The sequence below is a fragment of the Epinephelus lanceolatus genome, chromosome 21 (genome assembly GCF_041903045.1).
Source record: "Epinephelus lanceolatus isolate andai-2023 chromosome 21, ASM4190304v1, whole genome shotgun sequence".
Lineage (NCBI taxonomy): Eukaryota > Metazoa > Chordata > Actinopteri > Perciformes > Serranidae > Epinephelus > Epinephelus lanceolatus.
The window spans coordinates 30,785,885-30,805,572 of record NC_135754.1 but is presented as its reverse complement, the minus strand read 5'-3'; the positions used below and the strand labels follow the sequence as shown (position 1 = coordinate 30,805,572).

At 41.2% G+C, this 19,688-nt stretch overlaps 1 protein-coding gene across 1 annotated transcript in view; it reads left to right on the top strand.

Annotated features, from left to right (window-relative positions):
- Positions 1-6,702: 6,702 nt before the first annotated feature.
- The window catches only part of hs3st3b1b (heparan sulfate (glucosamine) 3-O-sulfotransferase 3B1b), a 28,862-nt gene continuing 15,876 nt past the window's right edge, over positions 6,703-19,688 (top strand). The window contains exon 1 of the mRNA XM_033611680.2: positions 6,703-7,615. Within this exon, the coding sequence (XP_033467571.2) occupies positions 7,005-7,615 (611 nt within the window). The 5' untranslated portion in view covers positions 6,703-7,004. The remainder of the gene's footprint in view (positions 7,616-19,688) is intronic.

The following is a 19,688-nucleotide window of genomic DNA, read 5'->3' as shown; positions in this document are numbered from 1 at the left end:
GTCTCTGTGTGGTCACAGTTTACAGCGTGTTCCTACAATAGTTTGTGACATCACAGCTCATGTAAGAGCAAATCTGGCGTACAACTTGTGGCCTTACACCAAACTACTTTTAATGGGAATTTAATGTGGCCGACAAATTACAAATGTTGGGTTGTAAGGTGTAAACTCAATCCATGCTGTCTTACGTGAGTCTTTTTCGAGCCTTAACAGTCCGACAAAATCATGTTTAATATTGTACGTTTTTAGTCTTAACTCATGCAAATACTGCAGCTCAATAATGCTAACATAGTCAACAACCAAACCAAGAAATCTTAATTTTTGTATCTGTTGTTCTCACATTCCCACAGTCTCCTCCCACGAAAATAGTTGTTATTTTTATAGATTATATTTAAGTCAAATCAACAAGAATGCTGTCGAAATGTCTGAAAGTGAGTTTGGCGTAATATTTTCCGCCAGGAGCAGGATGGGAAATAATGGTAAACTGTCCGTGAGGTCACTTTAAATCTGAGTTTACAGTGTGTATGCACAACCGTGATTTTGTGACATCACAGCTCACGTGGGAGCAAATCACGGTGGCCTTAAGCCAAATTACTTTTAATGGGAATTAAATGTGGCTGACATATTACATATGTCGAGATAAAATTGTGAGAATTTATTAGAGTTGTGCTGTGCTCCCGTGATCTTAATCATTTGGTGTACAACGGTTTTAAAACTCAACTGGAGCCATCTCAATTCTGTCTCTCTCAATTCTTTTTCGAGCCTTGATGGTCCGACAAAATCATGTTTAATATTGTATTTTTTTAGTTTCATTCAAATACTGAACCAACCAAACCAAGGAGTTTGGTGTAATATTTTCCACCAGGAGCAGGATGGGAAATAACCTGCTTTCAGATTAATCTGCTGAAGGAGGAAAGTCTCTGTGTGGTCACTTTAAATCTGAGTTTACAGCGTTTGTGACATCACAGCTCACGTGGGAGCAAATCATGGTGGCCTTACACCAAACTACTTTTCATGGGACTTTAACTTGGTAGAAAAAATTTCCAAATGTCAGAATAAAATTGTGAAAATTTTGCTAGAGTCGAGCTGTGTCTCTGTGATCTTGATCATTTGGTTTTAGGTGGTCTTAAAAGTAAATCTGAGCTGTCTCAAGTTCAGTAACGGCAACATTGTCAACAACCAAGTCAGAAATCTCAATTTTCGGGGCGTCGGTGGCTTAGTGGTAGAGCAGGTGCCCCATGTACAAGGCTGTTGCTGCAGCGGCCCAGGTTCAAGTCCAGCCTGTGGCCCTTTGCTGCATGTCATCCCCTCTCTCTCTCCCCCTTTCACACTTAACTGTCCTGTCCATTAAAGGCAAAAAATATCTTTAAAAAAAAGAAATCTCAATTTTCAAGTTGTTCTCCTCACATTCCCACCGTCTACTCTCACGAAAATAGTGCAGCTTACCAGTGGAGGTGACAAACTTCAAAATGTAAAGTTTATCTTTATAGATTAAATTACTGCTGTCAACATGTGACACCTTTTATTTTGGTTTGGCGTAAAAATCTTAAATCTGAGTTCATGGCATGTACGTACGATCATAATTTTGTGACATCACAGCTAGTAGGAGCAAATCTGACGTACATCTTGTGGCCTTACATCAAACTAGTTTTCATGAGAATATAATGTGGCAGACGAATTCTAAATGTTGGAATAAAATCGGGAAAATTTCCTGCAGTCGTGCTGTGTTTCCGTGATCTCAATCATTTGGTGTGAGATGGTCGTAAATAAGTTTTTTTCTACTTTTGATCGTCGACAAAATCTTGTTTAATATTGTAAGTTTCTAGAAGTTCAGTGATGTGAACACTGTCAACAACCAAGCCAAGAAATTTTTATGAAAACTGTTCACCTCGCTCCCCTACAGTCTCCTCCAACTAATATAGTGCAGCTGACTAGCTGAGGTGACAAAATCCAAAATGTAAAGTTTGTACGCAACTACAGTTTGTCTTCATAGATTACATTAATGCTGAATCAACGAGAATGCTGTCGACATGTGACGCCTGTTATCTTGTGTTTCTAGAGTTTTGTGGGTTTTTTGGACACACAAGGAGTTGTTAATATGTCATACTTCTTAAAGGGAGTTTGGCGTAATATTTTCAACCAGGTGCAGGACGGGAAATAATGGTAACGTTTCTGTTTGGTCACATTAAATCTGAGTTTACTGCGTGCATGTTTGATTGTGGTTTTGTGACATCACAGCTTATGTGGGAGCAAATCACGGTGGCCTTACACCAAACTACTTTTCATGGGAATTTAACGTGACAAATGTCAAAATAAAATTGTGAAATTTTTGCTCGAGTCATGCTGTGTTTCCGTGATCTCGATTATTTGTTGTGACGTGGTCTTAAAACTCGATCCGAGCTGTCTCAAGTCAGTCTTTTTCGAGCCTTGATGGTCTGACAAAATCATGTTTAATACTCAGACGTGTTGTTTAAATAATCAGACATGTTGTCATGATCTGAATCAGTGGTTGTATCCTTGTATTCTTCCTGTGTGTTCGGGCTTATGCGGTTTGGTTTGATGGTGATGTCACTGTCTTGCTAGTTGTCCTTCTGTTGTGCTTTCATGTGTGTGTGTTTGTGTCTCTGTGCTTTGGTCTATGTTGTGTTTTATGTTGTACTTTTCAATAGTACGTTCTTAATGTTTTTGGTGATATGGTGATGTCGTTGTTTTATTTACAGTGCTTATGTCTTGTTGCTTTGCTCATGTGCCTTGCTATGTGCTTATGTGCCCTTCAGTCCACTTTAATCTGTGCTTCTGTGCTTTTGTATATTGTTATTTTAATGTCTTTATCTTACGTACACATAAACCATCAACCTGTCAGGGACTGCAGGTGAAAATTAGCCGTCCTTTATACATGAAATAAATATAAACATAGACATAATAGCGAAAGTTTTTAGTTTAAGCTCATGCAAATACTGAAGTTCAATGATGTGAACATGAACAACAACCAAACCGAGCAAGCAGCACTTATTTTAGTGAGAAATCCTCATGTTTGAAACTGTTCGTTTCACATTCACAGTCTCCTATCATGAAAATGGTGCAAGTGGAGGTGACAAAATCCACAATGCAAAGTTTATATGTATAGTTTATATTAATGCCGAATCAACAGGAATGCTGTTGACGTGTGGCACCTTTTATCTTGTGTTTCTAGAGTTTGTGTTTTCTTGTACATGTAAGGAATTGTGAAAATGTCATATTTCTTAAAGGGAGTTTGGTGTCATTTTTTCCAACAGCAGCAGGATGGGAAATAATCTGAAAATAAATCTAGCTGTAGTGTTGCAAACAGTGACCCAGTCTTTGCAAAATCTAAACTCTGACATTGTCTTCAGACATGAGGAGGTGTCAGACTCTTTTTAAAGTCTTTTCGAAGTCTTTTAGTGTATGAATCATGTGGAAACTTGAACCTTCCAGAGCACATAAACTGAGAATTGGCTTTTCCAGTGAAGTCGGAGACAGCTTGTGTCCAGTAATTAAACTTCTGAAATAAGATATATCTGCATATTCACAGATTATTGGCTCTCCAGTGAAGGAAATGTAAATGTAATGGTGAGAGTTTTTTTCAGGGATAAACATCAGACACTGATTATTATTCAAAGCATGTATACTGTATCTTTAAAGATGTCTGGAGGGGGTTTGGACATCTCTGCATCCATCTTACTCCTGTAAATCCAAGAAAAACTTCAGAAAGTCTATTATTATTTCATAAGCCGACAATATTTCACACTCCTCTCTTCTTTCACACACAAACATGGAGGCTTCTCTCCTTCCCATCGCTGATATCATTAAATCATTCATGTTATTTGAGTGTAAGTCTGAGCTTTCTTGCCAGAGTCAACAAAACTGAAGAGCAAAATATGCATCTGTAAACAGGAGAGAGTCCCCAAACAGCAATCTGCAGTCCGCCCCGGTGCTGCAGCTTCAGAGTTTGGTTACTGTGCTGCGAATCCATGAAATCTCAGGATGACGGATGACCTCTGGCCTCTCTGCAAAGCTGCAGAATAAGAACCCAAAGAGCTGCAGTGACCTCAAAGCAACACTTAGACTCAAACTATCCATGTGAAACTCTCCCTGTGAGTCCCTGCTGGAATATTAGTGATAACTAGAATAGTTTTCAGTGCGTTAAACTCGCGCGCAACAGGTCTTTTTCATGCGCAAAACACTCATTAAAAAGACGAAACCCCTTTTGAAAATGTATAATTTCCAGATGACATTTAGCTGCAGTTTCCTTCACACTATATCAACATTTGATGTTACTATAATGACCCAGACCGATATTTCGGCGTGACTTCGGCTCCACAAACTGCAGCCAAACTACAAAATAAAAGCCTGCATGTTCACATACAGTTAAAGACGCATATAAGTAGAAGCTGTAGCCGCACATTTAATCCATGTGTTCGTTTTAAAACATAAAAACCAGCCTGTCAGTGGGTCTGTGTCATAACGCGGCTGAAGGTCCCGGGGTTTAAATTACAGATCTGTTTTGACTCATCTCCTCTTCACATGAAAAATACTCGCTGCAACTTTCTTTCTCCTCCTCCTCCTCCTTTTCTTCTCCTCTCTGTAAATTAACTGCATATTCCCAAATACTGGGCTCCTTTTAACATTATTCCACTCAGAGCTGGGCTCGTCAAGTGCTCCCAGATATTTATAAATGTTAACAGTGTGTAGCCTGACTGAAATGTGTCCAGGGAGAAACTAATTATAAGGGGTTTTGATTCATTTCGCTCCCATACAGTATGTAGGGCAGAGATTTTCATGACTGTGCAGACTCTCTGTGCTGTGATGAGGGTCATATCTCTCCAAGTTAGAATACTTTTAAAGAAGAAGAAATAAAAAACTGTAATTAATTGGCTTTTTCTGCGAAGTTGCTGCCTACTGAAAAGACTTTTTGAGTGTGGACGGAGGCCTGTGTGTCAGGAATATGGCAATAATAAAACAACAAAGCCATTTATTTATAATATAATATTAAAAAAAGTAGATTCGCTGACTATAGGAGCTCTGAATGTGGCTGAACGAGTTTGCAGTACTACTGTGTTTTAGCCGTGCCGAATATTAATGCGTAAAAACGCGCCGGGGACGTAAAAAAAGTTAAAAATCAACCGCTTAAAAATGGAGCCAGCTTGAATCAGCTCTGGGTTAACTTTACTGAACACAACAGGTTGTTTTAACCGTGCGTCAGACTCATTTTTGGGTTATATACCCACATTAAATATAGTTATTTTGATCATAATGACTTCAGAACTGTCACAAATGTCTTATTTGTGCGTAATAATGTGCACACAAAGGACACACGTGAACATGTTAGTTAATAATCTGTAACAGAATGGGTCGAAAGACTTATTTTAAAAGACGGAAAGTCAGAAACTGGCTGTGTGAACCTGTGTCGGTCATTCACATGTGATTTAATCACCCAAAAATGTGAATTTGCATTTGGTTTCTTTTGCAATATGTGGACTCAGTGAGCGCATCTGGATGGGGACCTTTATGGTGTCTTGACTATGTTGAATTTAGGTGCCAAGATCCCTCTTCCGTGTGTGTGTGTGTGTGTGTTGTGTATGAGTGTGTGTGAGTGTTTGTTTTTGGGTAGAGATTTTTGCTAGTGTGTGTATGTTCATGTTGAAAGACATTATCAGGAATAAAAATGATATTAAATAGAAAACAATCAGTAACAAATGCTGACATGTGAGTTTAAGAAGACGCTTTGCAACCATAACATATTTCAACTGTTGTTAATAACTCAACATTAATATGAAAAAATAATAAATAAATAAATAAAACTGGGTCAAAACGAGCCAATTTTGTGTTTTTGCTACACTGACCCCGTTTCTATTATGAATAAAGACATAATTAATTAAGAAACATGTTAAGCGAAAAAAGTTTTATTAAAAAAAATTGTTCTGTTGCCATAAATGTTACTAAATTAAATGTTATTAATATTAAAATTGCAATATCCGTCGAGATAAATAAAGTTTTATTTTATGTAATCTCATTATTGCTGTAATAATTATAATTATAATAATTTCTCCAGTCGTTATTTCTCCGACTTAACAATTACAAAATGCTCAAACTTAAATAGCAGTAATTATATATTTTATTATATATCACTAAAACTGTCATTTTTAATTAATGATCTTTGAATTTAATGTTTAGTTGAATATTATAAGAGCGTGACTGACAATTAGAGACCTCAGCATTACTTTTCAATCACTGTCTCATTTCATAAAGTGTGTTCAGATTTAAAAATGTTTGATTTAAATGTTGGTTTTATTTTTCCTGACGTTTTCCCTTTCTCTCCAGCTCCTGATGAAACTGATTTGAAGTTTATTTTATTTACTGTGCCATAAAAACTCGGTAAACATGTCAGAATAAATCTGTAAAGTCAAATAAACTTATTTGAGCAGCATGTCTGCATACATGAGAAACTTAATTCCCTTCTCTGCCCAATAAAGAAACTTTTCCAAACTCTCTGTGCAGCGTCCCGCACACACGCGCTCCGTCTCCATACCGAGGCTCCCACGGCCGGCCCCGCCCGCGCCCCCCTCTCATTGGCCCGCTCCTATCAACACACGGCTGCATATTTACCTCCCGTGCGCCCATTGGCTGCTGCCGCCGTCTATCTCCCGCGTGCCTCTCTATAAGGTCTCGTGCTCCGGCAGCAGTTTTCCCAAACCTGAGATGAGCCTGGAGCAGCATCGCGGTGCGCCTGACGCAGCTCGACTGTCTCTCACACTGTCGCCACAACTATGATCACACACTCCTGCACGCCTCCTCATTCCTGGATCTACCACTCTCTGCGGGCTTGTTTGCATTAGTTTGTTTTTGTTTGTGACTTTAATTTATTTTATTTTTATTTGTAGTTCCAGGTGAGCATGTGCGTAATTTTGCGAGGATTGCCGAAGTGCCACCGGGAGTGAGTCTGTCGGGCAATATGCGCCACTGGGATATGATTGTCACCCGAAAGGCTTATGGAATATAGCCTGGTTTGTTCCAACCTGCACGCGCTCTGGTCCAGCCCCGTGAAGAAGAAACTAATCCTGCTCAGCATCATGTTTTTAATCTGGGTATACATGCTGTACTCCTGCGTGGGCTACTGCTCCACCATGCCAAGTTTGGTGGTGGACGGTTACCGGGGCAAAGAGAGCGGTCCGGCGGTGGGCAAGAGGACAGAGACCAGCAGCAGCAGCAGCAGCTCCAGCAGCAGGACGGACCTGGTGTCCAGACTGCTGTCCAAACCGCAGCCCTGGGAGGATATAGAGAGCGACTACGAGGAGCCGTCCATCAGGACCGCCGCGTCCAGAGACCTGCTCAATAACGAGCTGGAGACGGACCGAGCCGAGGAGTGGGACGAGATGCGGGGCGAGCAGCTGCAGCAGAGAGCCCCGGAGCCCAGCGCCATGTCCAGCTTCTCCAACGGCTCCGGGAGCAAGAAGCTGCCGCAGGCGATCATCATCGGGGTGAAGAAAGGAGGCACCCGGGCTCTGCTGGAGTTTCTCCGGGTGCACCCGGACATCAGAGCCGTGGGAGCGGAGCCGCACTTCTTCGACCGCAACTATGAGAACGGGCTGGAGTGGTACAGGTAAATAAACTGCTTTTATTTACTGTATATTTATCACAATTTAACGCGCAAAAATAACAAAAGTGAGCATTTTAGATGATTTTATTCCTCCATAAATTATCTTTACAGAGCTACTGGCGCAAAACACCTCACCTGATATCCATCTGTGAGCCAAAACTGAGGCTCAAATATTTATTTTATTGAATTTATTCTGCTGTTTCATCGCTACAGATAATTTAAACGTGTATTTATTAACCCCACAGTAACATTAACACCACACTCAGACTGCTGAGAGGCTGTTAACTCCAAATTACTCTAACAAACGCAGCAATTACATCTCATTAAAGCGCCAAATTTATATATTTATTTTTGCATAATTATCCACTGCATTTAAAGTTTATTACAAACTGAACCCATTAAGCTAAATTAACACTTTAGTTGCTTTGTGTCCATTTACGCGTCAGGCTGCCGCTCATGCGCCATTACGCGTCATTAATCTAATGTATTAATTATAAGGTTTGATTGCAGATTTGTTTTATGGCTTGTGTGGGATATATTTTATAAGTGTTGACTTTGTGTGACATTCTGAGGCAGCTCGGACGGGATCACAGTGAGTGAGTGTTTCTGCGATGTGCAGTGATCTCTATTGGACACACTGCAACATTGCAGCTGCGCGGGGATGCGTCTGCGGGCGTTTCTGTTTAGTTTAAATGTGGAATAAGTTGTTTTTTAAAATGTTTTCTTGCAATTATGGTGCGATTTTATAAGTTGGATGAGATTTAAGTGGAGCAGGGGTTGGCTGTGTGGCAAAGCTGCGCTGATTTAATGTGTGTGTGTGTTGTGTGAGCGCAAAATGTGACCCCACACACATTTACAGGCGACTTTATCACAATGCGTTATTGATACAAGGCTCCATTTGCACAAATCTGACTGATCCTAATGTGACAAGATCCGAAGAAACGCTCCAGACTTTCTAGATTATTTTTGCTAATTGAACAAGAGTGTTTAGTCCTGCAGGATATTGAACCTAATGGCGTTAACAGACCTAAAAGCTTTTATATTATTCTGCCCATTCTCATGTGAATGAGCTCCTCAGGCCTGATGGCCCACGTTGCAAGAAAAAAGGAGGATCTGCAAGACAAAGTGAGGATCCTTCTCAGGACAAAACATCCTAACTAACATTATCCTTTTCATTTACATCACAAAGTGTCCACATAACGAGCGTCCACACCTCCTGCCTGTCATTAAAACAATTAATAACCACCACTTTTATTAGTTTGTTTTACAGCAATCATTTAATCTGAATAATTCAAATTAGACTTGTGTTTATTTAATCCGCATTTAAACAGTAATAAATCGTCAATGGACAAATTAATCTATTGATTTATGGGGTTAGGAGATGGCACTTAAAATAAAAAAGTTTTGCAGCATAAAAAAATTGTTTCATTTTAGTGTTTTTAGTTAATTGACAACTTACTTTAAGAATTTGTTGGAAACATTTTTAACATTTTTTTGAGTTGGATAGATTTAAAATAAATAACAGTTTGACAACGAAATATCAACACAACTTTTGGATAAATATGAAGTTGTTTTTTCAAATTGGTTGTACTGAACTAATTAAGTTTGTCAGATTGAGTTGGAGCTACTTAAAAAGACACATGCAAACTGTTACCTTAAATTTGTAAAGTTGAACCAGTGGACTTTTATAATATCAGGTGTTTTAGCTGAAGTTAAAAACTAAAATCCGACAATTTGATTTTAAAGAAAACTTTTGGATTTGCTGCCCTGAATGAGCGGCTCTTATCCTGCACGTTAAATATGCAGGACCTCGAAGGGGCCCCTGCAGTGTCCAACATCATGAGAAAAAAAAAAAAAAGAAGAGCCGACTGAGGCAAAGTTGGCGGCATTCAGAATAAAGACACTTTATTTGTGCGCTTTCCTTTTGATAGAAACAGACATTTCGCCGCAGCGCTTTTCTGTTGGAGTTTGTCGAGGGGGAGGCTGTTATTCAACTTCCACCTACAGGATTTCAAAGTTTCCTGGTGGAGGGGATGGTGGTGGAAAAGTGCTGTCTGCTGTAGTTTCTCATAGGCCGTGAAATCTAATACTTTTTAAGTGAAGAAGAAGTCATGACTCAAGGTTTTCTTGTTGGAGGTGGAATGGAAGCTGCATTTCGTTTTTTAGTGACTTTTTCTTTTATGGTTCGGTGCCAAAAAATAACCTCATGTGCTCGAGCTCAGTCAGAGGAACACAGAGAAGCAAGGGCGGAGGTTTGGTTTCAACATTTGGGGACACAGATATGAGAGAGGGGGGTTTGTTGGGGAGATTTTTAAGGATTAAACACTTAATTTTCTGAATTCTGGTGAATTTTAAAGCACCAATTTGTGCTTTTTTGCATCAACTTTATGGTTTTTAATTTGTCAAAGTTCTCTGATACTTGACGCCTTGTCCCTGCTGAAATCTGCACCTACTCAGATTGTACTTTCTCACTGAAGACAAAACTTTGTGATTCAAGGCTCCGAGCAGTGCCACACAGAAATCCATTAACTCCTATAGATGTGCTCTCAGGCTGTGTTTCAGAGCTGCCTTGACACACTTTTACTGCAGTAAAAAATGTATGTTTCAGTGAAACAGCTGGTGTAAGCACTCCCTGTAGTGGAGGAGGAAAAAGTTTAGTGGCTCTACTTCTCGGGCGAGGATGCACCAAGAAAGTAAAGTCGTACTTCATTCATTGCTGAGCGCACAAAGTTTCCCATCAGGAGCAGACACAGGAGAGAATAACGCAGGAATGTTCCAGACAGAGGCGAAATTATTGCGTGGCATTGAAATATACGCTGTGGGAATATGATCTGATCATGGCGAGGGTCATTTACAGAGGCGGTTATAGATGGTTGTGTGTGTGTGTGTGTGTGTGTGTGTGTGTGAGTTGAGCAATTCACCTCTGCTTGTTTGCTCATTTGCACAATCTCCTCACCATCCACTGTTGTAACAGCTTGCACCATCTTCGCCTCCCACCAGCGGACGCACAGAGTGAATGGAGGTGGAGATAATAACGAGTCTCGCTGAGGATTCCTGATGACAGTTTTTTATTTGTGCCAAAGACAAACACATGATTCATGCCTTTGACCGAGGGGTCCTTGTAGCAGGAGGTACACATTTTCACAGTGAGGTCATGCATGAAGTGGCCCCGAGGAACACACACACACACACACACACACACACACACACTCACACACTCACACACACAGACATGGAGTGAGAGTCAGAGCTCAGCAGGCCAGTGTGACCAAGTGTGAACAGGAATTCATTATTTCACATTTTCTATTTGCACCTGTTCAGTGAAAGTCGGCCGGCGTTATCTGATAGCGATAACCTATCTGCAGCACATACGTTAATGAAACTCAATGAGTTAATTCCTGAAAACATTAATAAGCCATACACAGTATATAACAGAGCCCAGGGTCATCAGCGTGAGTGCGTTATCTTGTGTGCGTTTTGTGATGTAATTCATGGCATTAAAAGTCAGTGTTCGCACTTTTTAAAACAGGAGTAAATAAAGCGACATAAGGGATAAAAGGCAGGAGACAAACCACAAAATATAAACTCAGAAAATAAAGTTATATTTTTAAAAGAAGCATGATGAAGAAACTCAGGATTTTATTTATTTATTTTTGTTGATATTCTGGCAACAATTACATAGACCTCTTGTTCTGAAACTTTTCGACCTACCTTAACAAAAGTCATGTACAGCAGGAGTCACAACTTTGCAAACAACATATAAAAAAATTAAACCAAAGTCCGGTCCAGAGGGGCCGACTGTGTCCCAGACTGGTTACCATATCTCAACAAATCCCTCGGCACTGTCATGAAGGGTGTAGGTCAGCTTCTCCAGAGGGAGTATTCTCCATATACCAGTCATCCAGTGCAGGCTTGTCCTTAAAATCCAGAATTTAGGAATAGTCTTTCGTGCTATCTATGAGAGTATTCCAGTCAGTGAAGTGTTGTGGTTGTTGTTTGCACTTAAGAGTCTGAGGTGTAGTTTTCATTGAGGACTCTTTTCAAAATCCTGTTTGTGTCCCCCCCCCCACAACCATAAAAATCATGCTTACTGTAATATGCTACTGTTCGACCGGCCGTCAGATTCTGCCTGATTTTTTTTTTTTTTAAATCAAGAATCACAAGTGTCCCCACTACAGTCTTAAAGATCTGGTGAGTGTGGAAGATCGGGCCGAATTCATGCACTGTAAACAAATCTTCTAATAGTATTAAATACATTTCAGTTATCGGGTTCAGTACTTTTTTCCTCTGTCAATCCACTTTATTGGACATACTGTAAAACTTCAATTAAAAGCCTGGGCTATTATTTGCTATTTGGGACAGGCCTTTAATTAATTTCATACAAAACTGTTGCTCAGCAAAGATCCGGAAATACTATTAAATTATTTATTTAATCCAGTATGAATATTACTTGTTTGAAAATTGGACTTCAGATTATATATGAATTATAAATCATTCATTTGATTTAGCTTCAACTTTATCCTGTTAAAACAATCCTCACAACTTGGATTCATTTTTATGAAAAATCTTTTTGATTCTTTTGATATGAGGACCCTCGCAGACTGAAGGAATATGAATAACTTACAGCGTAGTCAAGGAATAGACACATAATTTGAGGTAGCCAGCAACCTGGTTTTATACATCTGAAGAACTGCTTGGCAACCAGACCAGGCCTCTAATTGAGACAGGCCTTTATTTGTCAAAATGTGTAGCTACACCGGGCTGGTAAAAGAGACTGGGCTTTTAATTTAAATTTTACGGTAAATTTTATAGATTGGAATGGCATGATTTCTTTATCAGTGTAGCTTTATCGAGTTAATACGGATGTCTGGTGTAAATATCATGTAAATAGCTGCGTTGGAAAATTATTTAATTAAAAAAATTGACATCTTGAGTATTAATTTCCTGGCTGTATGTTGAAAAGGGTTTGCAAATCATTGTTTTCCGTTTTTATGTGCACTTTACAGTGTCCCCAACTGTTTTTGGAATTGGGGTTGTTGTACTATTCCTGCAGAATTTAGCACATTATTTCCCAGATTTTGTTTTGTCTTCCATAACTCCAAATCATATCCTATCGAAGTCAAATAATCTTTTGAAATATAGGACTTTTTTTTTTTTTAAATGTGCAGTGATTTTGCTTCTTTGACACTTTGTGGGAGGCTGCATCAAAGTTAAGAACCAAAAACCTCCAAAGCACCATCACCTTTAGTCATAGTTTAGCTTCTGTATGTAAGGTTGTCTTGTTAGATACTCTGTATTTACAGTTTGTCTGCTTTCAACAGACTCCTGCACTCTTTGCTGGCTGCTCCACTTCTCTTAAACGAGACATATTTTATTTACTCTTAACTCTTGTTGACTGCGGCCCTCATCTCGCCCTGTCAGTCTGTGGTGCACGTCGCTCTCTTCATATTCCATTTAGCCCTATTGGCTATGAAGGGGCTTTGATATATAATTACTTCGCTGTGGTTTTGCTGTCGTGTCGCGGGCTCTGGTCTTAGCTCGCTGTCAGGGCCAGGCACTGTTGACATTGTTGCTCCTCCCTTAGAATGGCTTTAGCATTAAAGAAGGAGCTGGGAGCATGTTGGGGAGAGTGTATACATGCAGGCTGTGGCTATGGGTGGTGTGAGTGTGTGTGTGTGTGTGATTGTGAGGATTAGTTTTGCAGTTTCTGGGATGTATCATGTGTCGATCTCTGATATTTTTAAGGTTAGTTGTGAATTCTAGTTGTTGTGTTCTAACTTGGAGCCTACACACTGAGCTATATAATCGTCAGTGCTTGTGTGATGTGTTTTGTGATCAAAGGTTAGGCTTCAGTCACTGTCGAGAGACTGGTGGGACTGAACCGGCGCCATCCCCGAGCAGGATGTCAACCTTTGTATCTAGTCTGTGATAAAACACTGTGGAGGTAAACAGACTTACAAAGCAGCGTCAGTAAAAGCTACTTATAGTGCCACACAAAAAAGGACAAGCTGTGCATTGTTGAAAGGGAGGCACCCTTAAAAAAAAAATCAGCTATCAGTCTTGCTTGCGGAAGTCTGTTTGAAAGGCGCTATCTAAAGGCCGGTCCACCCCCACTGGTAGCTGCTGAGCCGGAGTCAGACTGCAGCTCCCGGCCATGTCAGGGACAGTTCTGGATGGGTGCACATCCTTTTATCTGCTCACCACAGGGGTGCTCCTATTTCCACGTAGGTGACCTGTCCGCTCTCTGTTGCCACTGACCTCGCCCTGCTTCCTTCCTTTCTCCCAAAGAGGCCACCTGGTTCTATAGAGCCCCAGTGAAGGGCATCAAATCATTCACAAAAACACCTCGTGCTGATGTTTGCATACATGGGATGTTGTGTTAGAAAGGTGTTGTTAGAGGCTCAGCTGTGAAGCCACAAATAATTTTCATCTGCAGCCACAAAAGAATCTCAGACAGCGTGCACAAATGTCAGCATGGCCTGGCTCCTCTGGGATCACCAGTATTGATTGGTCAGGCCTGATTGGAGGTAATGTGTGGAGATGGGTTAAGGGCCTTTGGCTGGGGTCAGACCCTCGTCTGCTTGCTGTCAGGGTCTGTGTGTTGACCATCTGCAGAGCTACAGAAAGCTGCTGGAACCTACAAGCCCCACTGGGGATTTTATGGCTGTTCCTTGCAGAATACAATAGTACGGCAGCATGGATGGATTACTGAACGGGCCTGCTGGGCACAGACCCAGGGGTCCCCCGGGCTTCACCTGCAAAATGTCACTCAAAATTAACACGTACTGACCAGGGAGAGGATAAAAATGACCACAAAGACATGCAAAGGAACTGCAAAGAGACACAGAATGACTACAGAACCAGGCAAAACAACTACAAGGAGTACAGAGAGACTACTACAGACTAAATACAACAACAAGGAGATACAAAAAGACACAAAATGACTACAAAGAGACACAAACAACCACAAGAAGACACATTATGACTTCAAATACACACAAAATGACTACAAAGAGAAAAAACAACCATAAGGAGACACAAAATGACTGTAAAGAGATACAAATGACTATAAGGATACACAACACAACCACAAAGAGACACAAAACAACCACAAGGACACTCAAAATGACCTCAAAAACACACAAAATGACTACAAAGAGACACAAAACAACCACGAGGAGACACGAAATGACCCAAAAAGACACCCAATCACCTCAAAGAGACACAAAACGACCACAAGGAGACACAAAATAACTACAAAGAGACACAAAATAACTACAAGGAGACACAAAATGACTACAAAGAGACACAAAATAACTACAAAGAGACACAAAACGACCACAAGGAGACACAAAATGACTACAAAGAGACACAAAGAGACACAAAATAACCTCAGAGTGACACAAAAAGATGCATAATGACCCAAAACCAGCACAAAGTCTGTGTGTGTTGCTCCAGTGTAGAAGAGGTGGTGGGGCCCAGTGTGTATCTGTGCCCAGGGACCTATTGTTTCATAATCCGCCCCTGTATGGCAGCACACTAAGCTCCTGAGTTGTGTAAATTAGGATGGTTTTGAAACTGCATTTGACAGAATCAATGAGTGCTGAAACTTGAAGTGGCTCTAACCCAGTTCCAGTCCCACAGAGGACAAAGATGAATTCAGATGATTAGATACTCTGGCGCTCTGATTGCTTCCTGATTCCTGGAACTCTATGGCTCCTCCGGGACCGAGCGCCCGGCCAGCCAGCCAACCGTACAGCTGACAGCAGGTTCACATCCTGCGCTCAAATCCTCAGCCGCAGCGGCCAACATAAAAACAAGCAGTTTGAAACGGTGCCTTCCTGTTGGCTAAACTTCCACCTTGTGTTCCCAATTGAGTGGATTATTTGTTAACAGCACCCTGTTTCCCTCTCAGCACCTCCCCCAAACATCATCCTCAATCCCTCCCCTGCTTCTCTCCGTTCCCCAGCTGTGCACTTGTTTGGCTGCTGTGTAAGAGTAGTGTCATGCTCAGTTCGTCCAGTCCTGGGCGGGGCTCACTGCAGGCCTCACTGACCACGAGAGGCTGTCTCTCAGAGAGGCCTTTGGTCAGCGTGGAGGGACAGAGGCCCTCTCTTCTCCCCGCTGCCTAAGCTGGCATGGCTCACCCGAAAATGGAGAGTGACCGAGGGGTGGAGAAACAGAGAAAAGGCAGCTTTCACACCCAAATTACAAGCGGTTAATTGTGAAAGGGGAGACCTGTGGAGAGGGGAGTGGCAGTGCTGAGCTGTGGTGACCTCCTGAGGGTGTCCACTGAGCACACCAGTGAGGACAATATGGCCGCCACAGACAGGAACCCCTGCTGGAGCTGAGGATAAAGGGACAGAGCCTGAGAGGAACTGGTTGTCAAACACTCATACACTCCTGAATTTATACGCTTGATGCAAACAGAGAAACACACTCATTTTAAAGAAAGAGTGTGTAAGTTTTCAGGGGATTTAGTGGCTTCTAGCAGTGAGGATTGTAGCTTGCAACCAGCTGAAACTTCTCCAAGTTAGAATTCCTTCAGTTCATTGTTCAGGCAGCTTCGACATTGTCACATATCGACGTGAAAGGTACCCTGGGTGCATTGGTTGTTTTGCTTGTTACAGTATTGTCTTCTTTCAAAATACACTTCTGTTTTCGCAGAAAATCTGTCATTTACATACAGTCTCTTTCAAACTAAAAGCACTACGCCGGTACAGCACACCGCGAATTGATGTTTTTTTTCCTCCAATGACTAGCGCACATGGTTGGGAAACAGGGTTTGGCTTTATAATTTTACGGGACACAAGCACTGCTCTCCTGGGTGAAAGTCGGTGTTTGTTGGAGCCATCCACCACTTCTCCCACCTGTACTACTCGGACTTTTGCTGCCTTAACTTTCATTCTTGTCCTGCTGCATTTCCCTCTGACACGTCAAGCGCCTTTAAACTATAACGGTAACCAGCTGCGTATCATGCCATGATGCCATCATGCCAACATTAAAGGATAGTTTTTTCATCAGTGTCTGAGGCCGCAAGTCACTGCCCAAGCGCTAGATTTGGACGACTTCGGATTGAGATCGGGTTAGTTCAGGAGGTTTTTACTGGGAGACGAATTATCAACTGAGGTCTCTTCCTCTCCAAAACAAACAGACCCAATGATTTAAACCGGTAAAAAAAACTAAATAAAGTAGTTTCATGTTACAAATCAGCATTTTTTGATGCTGTTTGGCATGTCGGAGATATGCCGCTAGCCCAGCACCTGCTAATGTGTGCTCACCTTCTAACTCTGATAACTTAAGATCCACATGTCCAAGAGGTTTTTACCAGGAGCCGAATTATTTGCAGAGGTCTCTTCCTCTCCTAAACAAACAGACCAGGTGATTTAAACCGGAAAAAACACTGAATAAAATAAGTTTACTCTAAAAATCCAAGTTTTTTTGATGCTATTCGGCTTGGTGCAGAGAGGGTGCTAACATTGTGCAAACGGACCTGATGATTTAAACCGGTAAAAACACTGAGAAAAGTAGTTCCACATTTTTCGGATGCTCTCAACGCGAAGGGGCTGCTAACTATGGTGGCCGTGGCAAAAACACAAATGGCACAGTGTTGGGTTTGTCCATTCTAGGCTCCTGTAGAAACATGGCAGAGCAATATGGCAATCTCGTGCTCCTTATGTAGATATAAACAGCTCATTATAAGGTAATGAAAACACAACGATTCTATTTTCAGGTGATTAAACACCAAAAAAACATACTTATTATATTATATTCCACCTCTGACCCCCTAAATCCTTTTTTATGCAAGTCAACAATGGAAAACACTCATAAAGATGTCTAATGAAGTCGTATTGGTGGAGGACAGGAAGCGTGGGGTGGAGAAAGCGGCGTACAAACCCTCCCTCTGTGCTACGTGTGAATTAGGCCCATTTTAACGAGGTGATAATTTGGATGTTGTTGCACATGTCAGAACAGAACCAGACATCCTCCCTCCAGAGTTAATGGTCATTTATTGCTGCTAAATAAACACTCTTTAGCACATTAAAAAAAGTTTCCCTGGAGGCTCGGAGAAACTTTAATCTGTTAATCAGTCAATGTTAAAGATAAGTTAGTCAAGGAGCAACTCAGTGCTGTCCAGAGACAGGAAACTGCAGCTGAGGAGGAGGCAGAAGAAGAGGAGAAAGTGATGACACTAAACCTGTAAAGCTGCACTTGTCCCAGGTATTAAGTCCCAGAGGTAGCCATTAGGGTGCTGGAGAGTGTGCCTGCCTCTGGGAAGAGACGACACTCTCGCACACACACACACACACACACACACACACACACACACGCAGAGAAAGACAGAGAGCGACGGAGGTCTCCCGAGGTTTCCATTAGCCTGGCAGTAAAAGAGCAGAGCTCATTAGAAGCCCTGAGTTGTCTCTGTGCACCGCGGCTGCTCGACACTAGTCACTCTCTCCATTTAGATGTACTCCCAGAGCTCTCTCATAAGAGCTGTAAGAACACTTCAGCTCCACTCCGAGACAACCTGGCCAAACTCGACTCACTTCCAATTATTTTCCTCCCAGAGTAGTTTTTCTCCTGCTTGTTTAACTGATGGGAATCAGAAGGCAGTCCTGGAAACTGCACGCTGTGTCTTTGGGAGGCAGCAAAACTATGACACTGCTATCAAACAGAAAAACAGAATATCCAAAAACTTGGCAAAAGATTTGAGTGAAATTTGGTCAAAAGTTCGGTTGTGGGTTTACAAATAAGCAGGATTATTTTTTTCTTCTTTTCAATGCTTTTATTGTCTTCTATCTTATAACAGGCTCTAGGAACATTGCAACAGGGCTCTCATTTATAAAACAATGTGTAGGATCCATATTAAAAATGTATGTATGGACAAAAGCCCAAAATGGTGTTCGACAATTTCTACAATCAAGCTTCCACCTCACCATCTGCATCACCAATTTCCTGTCTCCAGAATATTCGTAAGCATGGGTCAAAGTTTTTCTCATCAAGTCTGTTTTTATGAAGCACAATTTTTACGTGGGAAGTTTTTTAATTTAATAAATTAAAATAATCAGAAGAAAAGCAGCGATTTCTCGTATTTAAAAAGCTGGAACCATGAAAGGTTTTCAATGAGAAATGGCTTAAACGATTATCAAAATAGCTGCTGATTAACTTTCTAATCAATCGACTAACTGTTTCAGCTGTACTTATATATTTTGGTTGATTGTGAAATAACTCAAGTTATTAAATCCAGGTCACATCAGTTTCGTACAGAATGTTTGAGCCAACTTCAGGAAACGTAGCCAAGACTGGTGGCTGGAGAGGTGCCAGATCACCTCCTGGGCACTGCTGAGGCGCCCTTAGCAAGGCACCAAACCCCAACTGCTCGGGGCACCTGTAGATGCAGCCCCCTCACTCTGACATCTCGCCATTTAATGCATGTACAGGTCCTGTTTGTGCATGTGTGTGTATCAGGCCTGTGTGTATATGACAACAGAGATTTAAAAAATTTGAATTTCCCCCCGGGGATTAGTAAAGTACATCTTCTTCTTCTAAATAATTGAGTAAAACGTTTGTTTCCCCCTGAGGTGTGGTGGAGGAAAAGTTGACAGTGGAGTGAGATTAAAATACTCAGGTAAAGTGAAAGTGCCCTAAATTTACACACAAGTACAGGACTTGAATGTACTTAGTTACATTCAACCACTGTGTTTTGTATTAACATAATAAGGAAAAATTGCTTATTAACGTGCTTGGCAAGCCATAAAAATGTTGATACTGTATGACATATTTCAGTGTTTTCCTCCCAAAGTAGCGTGTGTCCTTTGCTATCAGATGTCAAGGCCTGATTGCCAAGGGGTTGGGGTACCTCGGATAATGTAAAGAAAACTCACAATTTTGGCACTGAGGCATGAATTTTTGATGATGAATGTCTGCCTGATTTCCTCAAAGAAGATGATTGTTACATTATCTTATTTTGGTTAATTCAAATGGGTTAACTCAGCCTTGTCATGGTTAGACGTGTCGCTCCACTGGAAAAGCAGCGGTATCTGACAAGTCAGGATGAGAATGTGTTGAAAAATCT